We start from the raw sequence: 12,392 nt of genomic DNA, 5'->3' as shown, positions 1-12,392 counted from the left end.
ATGTATCCTTGGGGCTCTGCATTCTGGGTCCTCTGGGATGCCTGTTGAACCTCTGATGGCAGGCACTGGCAGCCACAGGCTGAGTGGGAGTCCAGAGCCCCTGGCTGCTTGGCTGTGAGGTTTCGCTCTCTCCAAGACAGGGAAGTGTAGCAGAACCTGCTGGGCTGGGTCCCTGCTCTGCCACATGCTCACCATGGGACACCTTGGCTTCCTCTGATGCCTGAGTCTGCAGTGATAGGGCCATCGATGGCCTCCACATGGTAGCAGTACATGACGATGGAGCTAGACTTTGTCTAGACCCTGCCCTGGGATCCCCAGGGAGATAAGCGAGTGCCCATCTAGAAAAGATAGCCTGGTGTCCTAGGCAGGATCAGTCCTCAAGGGAAGAAGAGTTGTTTTTCGTCCCTTCCATTGCAGTCAGAGTTGTCATAGCATTTTGTAAACACCCCATTTTTAAGGACAAAGTCCTGTCTCTTATTCCTCACTTCCGTAAAAAATTCTCTCTGTATCTTTATGTGTTTTTACGTGTGATGCCTGCACATTTGGTAAAGTAGGGTTGGTAGGGCAACACCACTAGCGCCTCCTCGTTTTTCAGCATACCCTGGGAAATAAAGGCTTTTCTTTTCCAGAAGACTGACAAGGATTTTTGTGGAGTGATTGGTAGATGTAGGTGCAGGATGTCATGGGGTCTGGAGACATCGCAACTCTTGACCAAACCTGTCCAGTCGAAAGCACAGGGGTGCAGGGTGTCTGTCTGTGTTGTCCAGGGAGAAAAAGTTGCTGGTGAGCTCAGAGGACTATGGCCGAGACCTTACAGGAGTTCAGAACCTGAGGAAGAAACACAAGCGGCTGGAGGCGGAACTGGCTGCCCATGAGCCAGCGATCCAGGTGAGGGGGTCTCTCCCAGCTGAGAGGGCAGTGGGCACCCAATGGGCCCACATGACATACAGAGAAACCCTTTGCTCTCATTCATTCCACTGTGAGTTGCAGTGTCTATGATCCCTCGTTCTAAACCCAGAAGAAGTTGTGGGTTCCGTGCTGAGGCCTTTTCCTGGACACCTCTAGAAGCAGGTGATAGCTGTTAATCTAATCCTTCTTGCCTGTCAGGGTGTCCTGGACACTGGGAAGAAGCTGTCTGATGACAATACCATTGGCAAGGAGGAGATTCAGCAGCGTCTGGCCCAGTTCGTGGAGCACTGGAAGGAGCTGAAGCAGCTGGCGGCAGCTCGGTGACTGGCCAGGGGAGGGAGCACTTGTCCTGCTTGTGGATGTAGCACGAGTGGCCAGGCTCAGCTTCCAGGCCCTCCTGTCGCCTCCTGGGCCCTTTTTCTGGGTGTGCAGGGACCACAGTTGGCTTGCTTCAGAGCCACCCTGACAGGCCCATGCTAGGCTGGTCCGGTTATGTGGATCTGAACCCAGAAGATGGTTCTGGAATTTCATGTGTGAACAACATTGTCTCTGCTTCATATTACAGAGAAGGCTCAATGGAACCAATCACTTCCATACTTGTCAGGAGTATTTTTAAGCACATGTTAGCTATCGGAATTAAAGTTTGACAATATTAATGGTCTTTTGGTTTGTTTTTTTCCTGTCTCCTATAATTAGGGGTCAGCGGCTAGAGGAGTCCTTGGAGTATCAGCAGTTTGTAGCCAATGTGGAAGAAGAAGAAGCCTGGATTAATGAGAAGATGACCCTGGTAGCCAGTGAGGATTATGGAGACACGCTTGCCGCTATCCAGGTCAGAGAAACTGGCACAGCCCCGCTGCTTAGTTTACCAGCTGGCAGCCTCGGTCTCCCTGGTTGGTCACAGTCTTCCAGATCTCACGCCAGAGACGGTGCCCCTCTGGCCAAACATGGTGCAGCCGGCAGCCCTGGGGCCCAGGGGCTGCTGCCACCATGTACCTTCCGCTGGGGGTAGGGGGTGGGAGGTACCACAACAGGAATTACTGCCCTTTGGTTCTGGAGGCTGCAAGTCTGTAATCAAGGTACAGGCAGGGCCTCGCTCTCTGAAACTTCTAGGGAAGGCTCATTCCTGACTTGTCCAGCTTCTCCCTGGCATTCCTTGGCTTGTGGCGGCATCATTGTGGTCTCTGCCTCTGCTCTTCATGGCTCTTGCCTCTGGGTGTGTCTGCCTGCGACTTTTTCTCCGGGCGAGTCTGTGTCCAGAGTTCCCTCTTAATTTTTTTTTTGTATTTATTTATGATAGAGAGAGGCAGAGACACAGGCAGAGGGAGAAGCAGGCTCCATGCACCGGGAGCCTGATGTGGGATTTGATCCCGGGTCTCCAGGATCGCGCCCTGGGCCAAAGGCAGGGCCAAACCGCTGCGCCACCCAGGGATCCCTAGAGTTCCCTCTTAGAAAGATACATATCATCCTGGATTAGATCCCACCCCAGTGACCTCATCTGAACATCTTAAGTTGATTATATTTGTGTCTTCCACATTTGTTAGGTGGCAGGGGTTAGGATGTCATTTTGGGGGACACACCTCAGCTCGTGCCCTAAGTACACAGGGTAGTTGTGGTTACTTGACGACCCTTCCAGCAGCAGGTGTCTTATTCCTCGAGGCTGTGCTGCTTTTGAGCGGGGCCACTTGCCCTGCTGAGCCAAGGCAGAGTAGCAGACCAAGGGAACCACACTGATGTCACAGCACAACTCTATTCCCCTCCTCCTGCCTCCAGCAGCCTTGCCCATCTTCCATAGGCAGCATTCAAAATGGCAGAAGCAGAAGCTTCGAGGCCTATCCTCAGATGTCACACCACATGGTCCGCACTGCATTCTGTTGGAGTGATTGCAAGCAGCCAGGGGCCACCAGCTGGATGAACAGCCTCCCCTGTTGCTGGGAGGAGCCACACCTTGTGGTCAAATATTCCCAAATCTGGGCCAACAGCTGTGGAGACAGAGTCTGCATTCCCAAGAGTCTGGGTAGCCTCTGAGCCATGTTCTTGGAGTGGGTGTCCTGTTCGGCTGGTTGAAGTGCTTCATGTGGCTTAGATGGAGAGATTTCCCCTCCTCTGCATGATCCCTTTCCTGGGAAGCCCACACGGAAGCCTTTCTGGGCCTTCCTGTACTGAGGAGAGGACCACTAGGAAGGTCCCCTGGAAGCTGTACTCAGGGGAAACCTGCTAGGCTTTGTCTTAAGCTTGCTTGGTGTTTTCTGTATGGTCTCCTAGAGAGGGAAGCAGGGCACTGTAGTGGTTGATTAGTGAGAGCTTAGCACCTTCAGAACTTCTTCCTGGACGGCCCTTCTCAAGCTCAGGCCCCTGCCAGTTACTCTTGCTGCATCCAGGTTTTACCACCTTTGTCATAACTTACCTACTTTGGCCCCTATGGTCATAGCCCCTGCCTAGACTGGGGCGCGTCTGAAGGCTGGCACCTTACAGCCTAAATGCCCTCTGTCCCTGCTGCCTGACTGGCCAGCACATGCAGGCTCTCAGCTGCTGGCCTCTCTGCTTCCACTCCAGGGCTTACTGAAGAAACATGAAGCTTTTGAGACAGACTTCACTGTGCACAAGGATCGTGTGAACGACGTCTGCAGTAATGGACAAGACCTCATCAAGAAGGTAAGCCTGGCCTGCTGGTAGGGTGCTCCCATCCCATGCTGGCATTCATCTTCCTGGAATAGTCACCCAAGAAAGATTTGCATGGAGACCAGGAGCAGTTCCACTCCCAGATTTCTGAAGAAGAGAAAGATTGTGATTAATTGGATGCCTCCCCCTTTCTAAAGCCAGTCAACAAAGTTACTTTGCAGCACTTAAATTTTCTGCCTTAGGCAGGGAAGCATCCCAGCTTGTTCTTCAGCGAAACCCCACAAAACTGTTGTCTTAATTTCTTTCTCAGGTAGTATAAGCTCTCAACGGTAGTTGAAAATACAGGAAAAATTTAAAATACCACCAGAAGGATCGATCCCTAGTAAGGCTTTCATGCCTAACCTTCCCTACTCTGCATGTAGAGCCACCCCTACACAGGATAGATTCTGTTCCGCAAATTTACATTGCTCAACAAAGCCTGGCTGCTGTCCAGGATGTTCTGGAAATGAATGTCATAATATCACAAGGTTCGTTTTGTTCAAACGGCCCCTGACCAAGAAAGCAGATGGGGAGGGGTCTTGGGGCTTTCTCCCCAGCAATGAAGTCAAGTCACTGGCACGTTGGCATTCCAGACTAAACATGGTGCTGCCCTTGGCCCCAAGTTAGTCACCGCTGATCACTTAGGTGCAGTGACAAATATTCAGTACCGCAGAACAAGCAAATTTTAACCATTATAATTTTCTGTTGCAAACATAACTAGTAGATAAGATTCTCGTCACAGGATTTGCTCTAATAAGCATGGTTTCAAGACCAGAGAGTTGGTCATAACAGGTAACAGTATGTTCCAGTTCATGTTCACTAGAGAGCTTTTCCCCCTGCCCTTATGGGCAGATAAGATAACATGAAGCTAATTTCCAGTCCAGACCTCATACAGGAAGAGATGAGGCCTGTGTATGACCGCTACGCACACACAGCCCTGCCTCGCGGTCTCTGTCTTTTCCACGTGTGCGGTGACCAGTCTGTGAATATTCTGCACCTTCCAGCAGAGAGCCCAGTGCTTTACCTTCAGGAACAGTCTGTTTCCTCTAGTACTCTCTGAATTCTAAGCTGACTTGTGTGTATTTTCAAATATAGTTATGTTGAGACAAAATCCAAGTGTTTGGGGCTTAAGAATTTTCAGGTCCACTTTTTCTGAACTGTTTTTATTGCTTATATGTAGGAGCCATTGTTTGAATGCGTAGCATTTTATTTATTAAGTCTTAGCTATGTGTTTTCTTTTCTTTTTTTTTGCAATCAGACGTATTAATGAGCACATCATGATATCCCTGCTCGTTCCTTGTTACTTCCTTAGGATCCATTCCCGTCAGTGAAACTGTTGGCACTCATCCTTTCAAGGCTTTTACTCCCTGTTCTCCACCTGTTCTCCACCCCCCTGGCAGCGGGTGGGGGGTGCAGGGCCCGCCTTTTAGCACTGGAGAACCTTCCCAGGCAGGCAGGCCTTGGATTAGCTAGAATGGCAGGAGGTGGGGCTGACCAGAGTGTGCCTTCTCTTTGTGGCCTAGAACAATCACCACGAGGAGAACATCTCTTCAAAGATGAAGGGCTTGAATGGCAAAGTGTCAGACTTGGAGAAAGCTGCTGCCCAGAGGAAGGCCAAGCTTGAGGAGAACTCGGCCTTCCTTCAGTTCAACTGGAAGGCTGATGTAGTGGAATCCTGGATCGGTGAGTGCTGCCCCACCCAGCCAGGCCCCAGTCTCTCTGCCTCCCCAGGCCAGGAAGACTGTTCCAGAGCCATAGCTCGTCTGTTTCCTAAGCAGTTGGTTTTCTTCTACAGAGAAGAGATGGATCTAATGCGGGCATTTCAGAACAAGAGGCTGTGTCCCTGTGACCAAGAACAGGGGCCCCCATTGTGCTCGGCACTGGGCCGGCACCAGTGTCAACAAAACAAAAACCATTAATACCTGGGAGAAGTAATAAGCATCATAGCACAAACAAAATGGCACAGCAGCAGACCCCCAGTGGTGCCGCTGCCCAGAAGCCCAGGTCCAGGACAATCCAGCTCCCAAGGGGGGTGGAGCTGGACTCTGATTTCACCCTGTGACCCTGGTGATTGCTGTTACATAAGTGGTAGTTGAAGCATGTCTAGGATGAGCTGGAAGCGGGGCCTGGGCTGCAGGGAGAAAGGAGCCAGCTAGGGGGGGTCAGAGCCCACTCTTAGGGATCCCGGGATGTAAACATCAACCAGGTGGTAGCATGCCTCGGTTTTTATCTTCTTAATTCACGTCACTGTGTCAAGAAGGCTGATTTGCTTCCCCTGCATGGTTTCCTAGGTGAGAAGGAAAACAGCCTGAAGACAGACGATTATGGCCGAGACCTGTCCTCCGTGCAGACTCTCCTCACCAAACAGGTCAGTTGTGGTCTCTTTGTTGATTGACTACAATGTATGCAAATAGCACCTCCTGGTAGACGAACGGTGGTTGGCATCTTTCATTGAGAAAGGCCCTAAGGACTCAGCAGTGAGAAAGATAGTTCTGGTCCTCAGCTTCCAGACTAAGCCTGTGCTTAGCCTTCCAGTGCTACAGCCTGATAGGTGCTCAGAGGGTGGAGTGCAGCAGAATGTGCTGTGGACTTAACACCCAGAGCTGTCTGACTTGGATTCCAGCAAGCAGTGGTTGATGGGGAAGGTCTTTCCAGAGAAGATGCATCTAAGCTAGATCGTGAAGGGCTAACTGCAGGTGGTCAGGGGGTGGGAGGCAGGAGTTCATTCTAGGGAGAGGCAGTAGGGAGAGTGTGCATGTGTAGGGAGCCCCGTACCTCAGTCTGTGGTGGGCAGGGGGCGGGAGGATGTCAGGAGAAGGGACTCTGGGCTGTCTGGCTTGGGCAGCTGGTTGAACAGACTCTGGTGCCATCAAGCTGTGGCTCCCAGAAAGGGTGAGTTCTACCTTCCCTGGAGACCCTACAGATGAGTGTACTGCTCTTTGTTCCAGGAAACTTTTGACGCTGGTCTACAGGCCTTCCAGCAGGAGGGCATTGCCAACATCACTGCCCTCAAAGATCAGCTGCTGGCCGCCAAGCACATTCAGTCAAAGGCCATTGAAGCCCGGCACGCCTCTCTCATGAAGAGATGGAGCCAGCTTCTGGCCAACTCGGCCACCCGCAAGAAGAAGCTGCTGGAGGCACAGAGTCACTTCCGCAAGGTAAGGGTGGGCCCTGCAAGAGCTCACCCAGCCCGCTGTGCAGGGCCAGCAAACCCAACTCCTGTCTGTGCGCCCTGGCCAACTGCAGGGAGGTTCTGCACGGGGCAGGGGTCAGCCTGAACCAAGCAGCAGAGGGCCCCTTTCCTCCGAGAGGCTGCCATTCCGAAGCACCCAGGACAGATGAGCTCATCTATAGCAAGGGGAAAGAAAGGGTCACGAGGGAAGAAAGGCCTTTTGAGAAGTGGAGTTGGGAGCACCCCGTCTTGACCCAGATGCCCCAGAAACTACCCCTGCCTTTCCCATCCTTTGTCCACCCCCACCCCCGGGCCTCCAGCACTGGCGGCTGCGCTAACTCAGGCTGCTCTGCTTTCAGGTGGAAGACCTCTTCCTGACCTTCGCCAAAAAGGCATCGGCCTTCAACAGCTGGTTTGAAAACGCCGAAGAGGATCTGACTGATCCTGTGCGTTGCAACTCCCTGGAGGAGATCAGAGCTCTGCGTGAGGCCCACGACGCCTTCCGCTCATCCCTCAGCTCTGCCCAGGCCGACTTCAGCCAGCTGGCTGAGCTGGACCGCCAGATCAAGAGCTTCCGTGTGGCCTCTAACCCCTACACCTGGTTCACCATGGAGGCCCTGGAGGAGACGTGGAGGAACCTGCAGAAGATCATCAAGGTGCCCGGGGCTGTCTGTTGGGAGCTCGGGGCCAGCGGGGCTGCAGGGGGTGCAGTGTCTCTTCCAGAAGTGACAGCGGGTGCCGGCTGGCAGCCTACACAGAACTATCCATCACTCACTTTCTATCACCTCTCACCAGAGTTCTCGGGGGGCCGGTTGTGAGCAGCTGGGAAACAGGGTTCTGAGCTCCCTGAGGTGAGGGTCTCTCAGGCTCCTCCTCTGGGTTGACATCAACACCCGGTCCTCCCTGCCCCACAAAGCGGTGGTTTCTGGTCACGCTTAGCTTCCAGAAACTGACATCATAGGGCCACTGGTCCGTCATCCCAATGGCAGACTGTCCCCCTCCCACGTCCATCTGGGAAGGACAGGTCCTAGTGACACAGCCTTGCCTCCTCTGGGCCCTAGGAGCGGGAGCTGGAGCTGCAAAAGGAGCAGCGGCGACAGGAGGAGAATGACAAGCTACGCCAGGAGTTCGCCCAGCACGCTAACGCCTTCCACCAGTGGATACAGGAAACCAGGTGTCCACTGTGGCTCCAGGGGGTGGGGCGCCCTGCAGGAAACTGGCGGGCACACTTGCAAGAGGGAAAGAAGGGTTAGGGCGCACCCTGGTCTGGGTTGCCCTGGAGGGTGGGCATAGTTCTCAAAAGTACTTTTCCCGAAGGTGGAGGGTGCTAGGTGTCCTGGATTGGGTGGGGACTGGGTGTGGCCGGCGATCCGTGTTCAGCATCTCGGTGACACACGGAGCAGAGTGGGATTCAGCGTGGGTACTGATTTCTTTGTTTTGTTTTTCTTTTTTCTCGTGTCTCTCTCTGTCCCCCACCTCCTGACTGCTGCTGTCTGGACACCACCTTGTCTTGCGGCTGCTTGGATCCCATCTGCACAGAACATATCTCCTCGATGGGTTAATATTGTCTTCTTGTTTCTCCGGGCTCGTGGTGTGGTGGTGTCTCGTGTGCTTGTCCCCTGCCCTCGGTCCCTCTATGGTCTGGCTTGCAGAGGATCCCAGGATGGACCTTCCTGCCCCAGGCGGGCTGCACACCTCCCCTGTCCCTCTCTTGCCCCACCTCTGTCCCTGTCCCCCCTATGAGGAGTGCGTGCCTTGCCCCACAGCACACAGCACACGGTCCTTGACAGCCTATGGTCTGGGGAGGGGAGCCACTCCCACCTGCCTATTCAGATTCAATGGGTTCTCTCAGGTAGGGACTGTGACCAAGCCAGAGGGCCAGGGCTGGAGTCCAAAGCCTCTGAGAATCCCCATGCTTGTTCAGCCGTTGGGATTTCTCTGGACTTCTCTTCTGCCTTTTCCCCCGTGTGTCCAGTGGGACCATACTTAGCTCCTAGGAGGTCATGGTCATGAAGGAGGAGATTCAGCTGGTGCAGTGAGTCTCCAGCTGTGCATGACCCTTTACCCAGGTCCCCACACCCCAGTGTTCCCAGGGGAAGGGGAAGAGCATCATTTGCCCTAATAGAAGGCAGCACTGCCTGGGGTCTTGAGTGATGGAGAGATGAGGCTTTGGAGGAGCCCAGGAGAAGCAGGGCGGCCCTGCCCAGTCCAGTCCTGGGAGCGGCCTCTCCTAGAGTCTTTGGCCTCTGCCAGGCCCATGTAAAGCCATGGTTGGGAAAGGGCGACCCCAGTGCCTTAGACCAGTGCTCCCGGGGTTCTGCAGACAGTAGCTGGGGTGTCCGAGTGCGGTACTGGGAGAAGCAGGTACCTGCTGCCGCCACCACCTGTGCTGAAGGCAGAGGGGGTGGGATTGAGGGGGGTCGCAGTTTCTAGCTTGAGTTCATTAGCCACCTGGCCTCCGCTCCCCTCCCCAGCCCCATGGCTGTGTCTGCCCATCTGGTCTTGTCTCCGTGGGTGCCATGCTCCCCTTCCCACATGGCTCCTCCCTAGCCCCGTCCCGTCTTGCTTGGTCCCAGTGTGAGCTGCCCCCAGGCCGCCTGTCGTCCCTGTGGCCGGCGGCCCAGCCCCACCAGGTCCCTCTGCCTGGGCGCCAGGTTGCCCCGCCTGTGCACTGCCAGCTTGGGCCTTGTGGCGCGTGTCTGTCTCGGTCTGCTCTTGCCTGCCCGTGCCTTCGGTGTATTCATTTGGTTTCTTTTCTTTGACTAGCATAGCGTATCGTCGGGTCATTCGTGTCTATCAGTATGAAGTTGGGGATGATCTGTCTGGAAGGTTTTTCTCCTCTTATTTCTCTCTTATCTCACTGTGGTTTTACCAATGCACTCTTGACTTCCCCAGGCGGCTCCGCTTTCTGACTAACCCACCGCCCTCGGCCGCTTGGGAAGGAGGGGTGTGTCCTCCTCCCACTGCACCAGCACCCAGCCTCCTGCCCCCGGGTCCTAGGGGTGTGGCTTTTCCCGGGGGGACATGGCGTGACTGTGAGTCTGATCTGCTGGGGTAGGAGGAAGCTGGTGCCTTGCCTTGCTCGAGCACTTTGAACTTGGGGACATTTCATAGCTAGCCCTGGCTCGAAGGGTGCTGCAGGGGTAGGCAGGGGCCCATGTGGGTGCAGGGGAGGCTGGGCCAAAATCCCAAGACATGCGCACAGTGTGACTCATCCCTGCACGTAACCCCAACTTGTTTGTTGTCTTCGTTCACTGGTGGCCTTCTGTGATGTCACACTGTAACGTTGGGAAGATGGCTCCCTGGGGCATCCCTGCTCTTCAGAACTTGGCCCTGGGAGCCTTGGGCCTGTCTGTCTCATGGAGCCTGAAACTGGGGCCTAACTGCAGTCACCTCCCTTCTTTGGGCAGTAGAAACACTTTCAAAACCCAAATCTGGTCATAATCTCTTAGCATCCCGGCTTTTTGTCTGAGGGGTCATCTGACTGCATCTCCTCCACGGCTGTCCCACCCTAGAATGTGACTTCCCTCCTCAGGAACCTGCAGGAGACTCCAGGAATTTTCTGGGGGTTGGCTCTCCATTTGTCAGCCTCTCCTCCCTAAGGTGTCCAGGTGGCAGAGTTGTACAGAGCAGCTTTCTCCCCAGTGGCTGCAGCAGGCGGGCATGCTGTCAGGCCCATGGAGGAACCTCAGCTCGGTTCCTCAGGCACCTTTCAGGGTGTAGCTTGGGCCTAAGGAGCCACATGAGAAAGGATCCTAGCCCGGGAGAGGCTGTGTGGGACTTGGCCCTGGCCCCCCAGTTGGGCCTTTGGACAGGTGGCACACCACCTGGGGCAGTAGTGTCCTGTCTGTGGAGCAGGAGAAATACTACCTGCCCTCCCTTGCTCCCAGGGCCACTTCGGAAAAGATAGCTTCCTGGTAAATTAAAAAATAAAAAGTCACGGTTATCTGGGGATGGTTGATTTTGAGCTCATGACCAGGCCCTCTTGCCTCACTGTCCTCTTGTGTTTAGGTCCTGCATGGTGGAAGAATCCGGGACCCTGGAATCCCAGCTTGAGGCTACCAAAGTAAGTGCCCCTACAGCTCCCTGCCGGGTGTGCTTGAGGCCCTCCATCCTAGCATCCTCAGCAGGCCTGCCTGGTTTAACTGGTTTAAGGATAGGCAGGAAGTAGGCTGGGTAGGTATCCTTTTCTCCTTAGCATAAAGCAGCACAGGACCCCATCATCTTAAAGAAGGTCTTTTGTCTCAGACAATTGCTACCCAGTCTTACTTGCAAACAGAGGATCCTTTGGTTTAGTGTAAGTTTTCCTGGCAGTCTGCCCCTGGTTTGTGATGGAGGCTGTTGGATTTGACCTCACGCCATCCCACACAGCCCCACAGGCTGGGAGGGCCTCTCAAACAGGCTCTGGGGCCTGCTGTCCGAGGTAAGAGTCCCTGTCACCTACATCCTTGCTCCCCCATCTGTAGCGCAAGCACCAGGAGATTCGAGCCATGAGAAGTCAGCTCAAGAAGATTGAGGACCTGGGGGCTGCCATGGAGGAGGCCCTGATCCTGGATAACAAGTATACAGAGCACAGCACCGTGGGCCTGGCCCAACAGTGGGACCAGCTCGACCAGCTGGGCATGCGCATGCAGCACAACCTGGAGCAGCAGATCCAGGCCAGGTACCTGCCCCAGTCAAGCAACACGGGCTATGGAGGAGGAGGTCTCAGCTGCCTGACCCCGGGTCCCCCCAGGGTCTGGCAGTCACTTTCCTGGGATGGAACAGAATGAGCCACCTGTTGACTCCTGCCTGTTCTTTTAGGAACACAACAGGAGTGACGGAGGAGGCCCTCAAAGAATTCAGCATGATGTTCAAGTGAGTATGGCCTCCCCAGGCCAAAGGGCAGGGGACTCAGCAGGCTCAGCCCCGGGGCCCCTGCTGAGCAGCCCTCCATTTGTGCGGCAGACACTTCGACAAGGACAAGTCAGGCCGGCTGAACCACCAGGAGTTCAAGTCCTGCCTGCGCTCCCTGGGTTATGACCTGCCCATGGTGGAGGAAGGGGAGCCTGACCCCGAGTTCGAGGCAATCCTAGACACCGTGGATCCAAACAGGTGAGCTAGAGGGGAGGGTAGTAGAAGTGGCTCTGCCTCCAGCTCCTCCCGCATTCTCCTGGCTCACTGCGCATGCCCCTCTCCAGGGATGGCCACGTCTCCCTGCAAGAGTACATGGCCTTCATGATCAGCCGTGAAACGGAGAACGTTAAATCCAGTGAGGAGATTGAGAGCGCCTTCCGGGCCCTGAGCTCCGAGGGAAAGCCCTACGTGACCAAGGAGGAGCTGTATCAGGTCTGGGGCTCCACATCTCTGCCCTGGGGATGGGGCTGGAGGTTTCCTTTGAAAAGTAAAACCTGGGATCCCCGGGTGGCTCAGCGGTTTAGCGCCTGCCTTTGGCCCAGGGTGAGATCCTAGAGTCCCAGGATCAAGTCCCACATCAGGCTCCCTGCATGGAGCCTGCTTCTCCCTCTGCCTCTCTCTCTTTCATGAATAAATGAATAAAATCTTTAGTAAAACCTGAGGTTGCCCCAGGGCCAGACCAGAATCTAAATTAACAGCACCTCCCTTTTGACTTCTGTGTTGGGGGCATCTTCTCCCTATTTACCACTGAAACTCA

General features: G+C 54.6%; 1 protein-coding gene across 10 annotated transcripts in view; it reads left to right on the top strand.

Annotated features, from left to right (window-relative positions):
* The window catches only part of SPTAN1 (spectrin alpha, non-erythrocytic 1), a 61,995-nt gene that overhangs the window by 49,021 nt on the left and 582 nt on the right, over positions 1–12,392 (top strand). For 5 of the 10 annotated variants that reach the window (XM_025475349.3, XM_025475351.3, XM_025475350.3 and 2 more), the window contains 16 exons: positions 768–888; positions 1,108–1,229; positions 1,606–1,738; positions 3,463–3,561; positions 5,091–5,250; positions 5,859–5,935; positions 6,516–6,725; positions 7,099–7,395; positions 7,801–7,913; positions 8,279–8,296; positions 9,506–9,568; positions 10,751–10,805; positions 11,206–11,402; positions 11,543–11,596; positions 11,687–11,833; positions 11,920–12,067. In XM_025475349.3, the coding sequence (XP_025331134.1) occupies positions 768–888; positions 1,108–1,229; positions 1,606–1,738; positions 3,463–3,561; positions 5,091–5,250; positions 5,859–5,935; positions 6,516–6,725; positions 7,099–7,395; positions 7,801–7,913; positions 8,279–8,296; positions 9,506–9,568; positions 10,751–10,805; positions 11,206–11,402; positions 11,543–11,596; positions 11,687–11,833; positions 11,920–12,067 (2,014 nt within the window). The remainder of the gene's footprint in view (positions 1–767; positions 889–1,107; positions 1,230–1,605; positions 1,739–3,462; positions 3,562–5,090; positions 5,251–5,858; positions 5,936–6,515; positions 6,726–7,098; positions 7,396–7,800; positions 7,914–8,278; positions 8,297–9,505; positions 9,569–10,750; positions 10,806–11,205; positions 11,403–11,542; positions 11,597–11,686; positions 11,834–11,919; positions 12,068–12,392) is intronic. The other 5 variants (XM_025475356.3, XM_025475353.3, XM_049115009.1 and 2 more) reach the window with 2 other exon arrangements.

The sequence above is a fragment of the Canis lupus genome, chromosome 9, assembly GCF_003254725.2.
Source record: "Canis lupus dingo isolate Sandy chromosome 9, ASM325472v2, whole genome shotgun sequence".
Classification (NCBI taxonomy): domain Eukaryota; kingdom Metazoa; phylum Chordata; class Mammalia; order Carnivora; family Canidae; genus Canis; species Canis lupus.
Note: the sequence above shows the minus strand (reverse complement) of the source record. Positions and strands in the feature narration are given on the sequence as shown.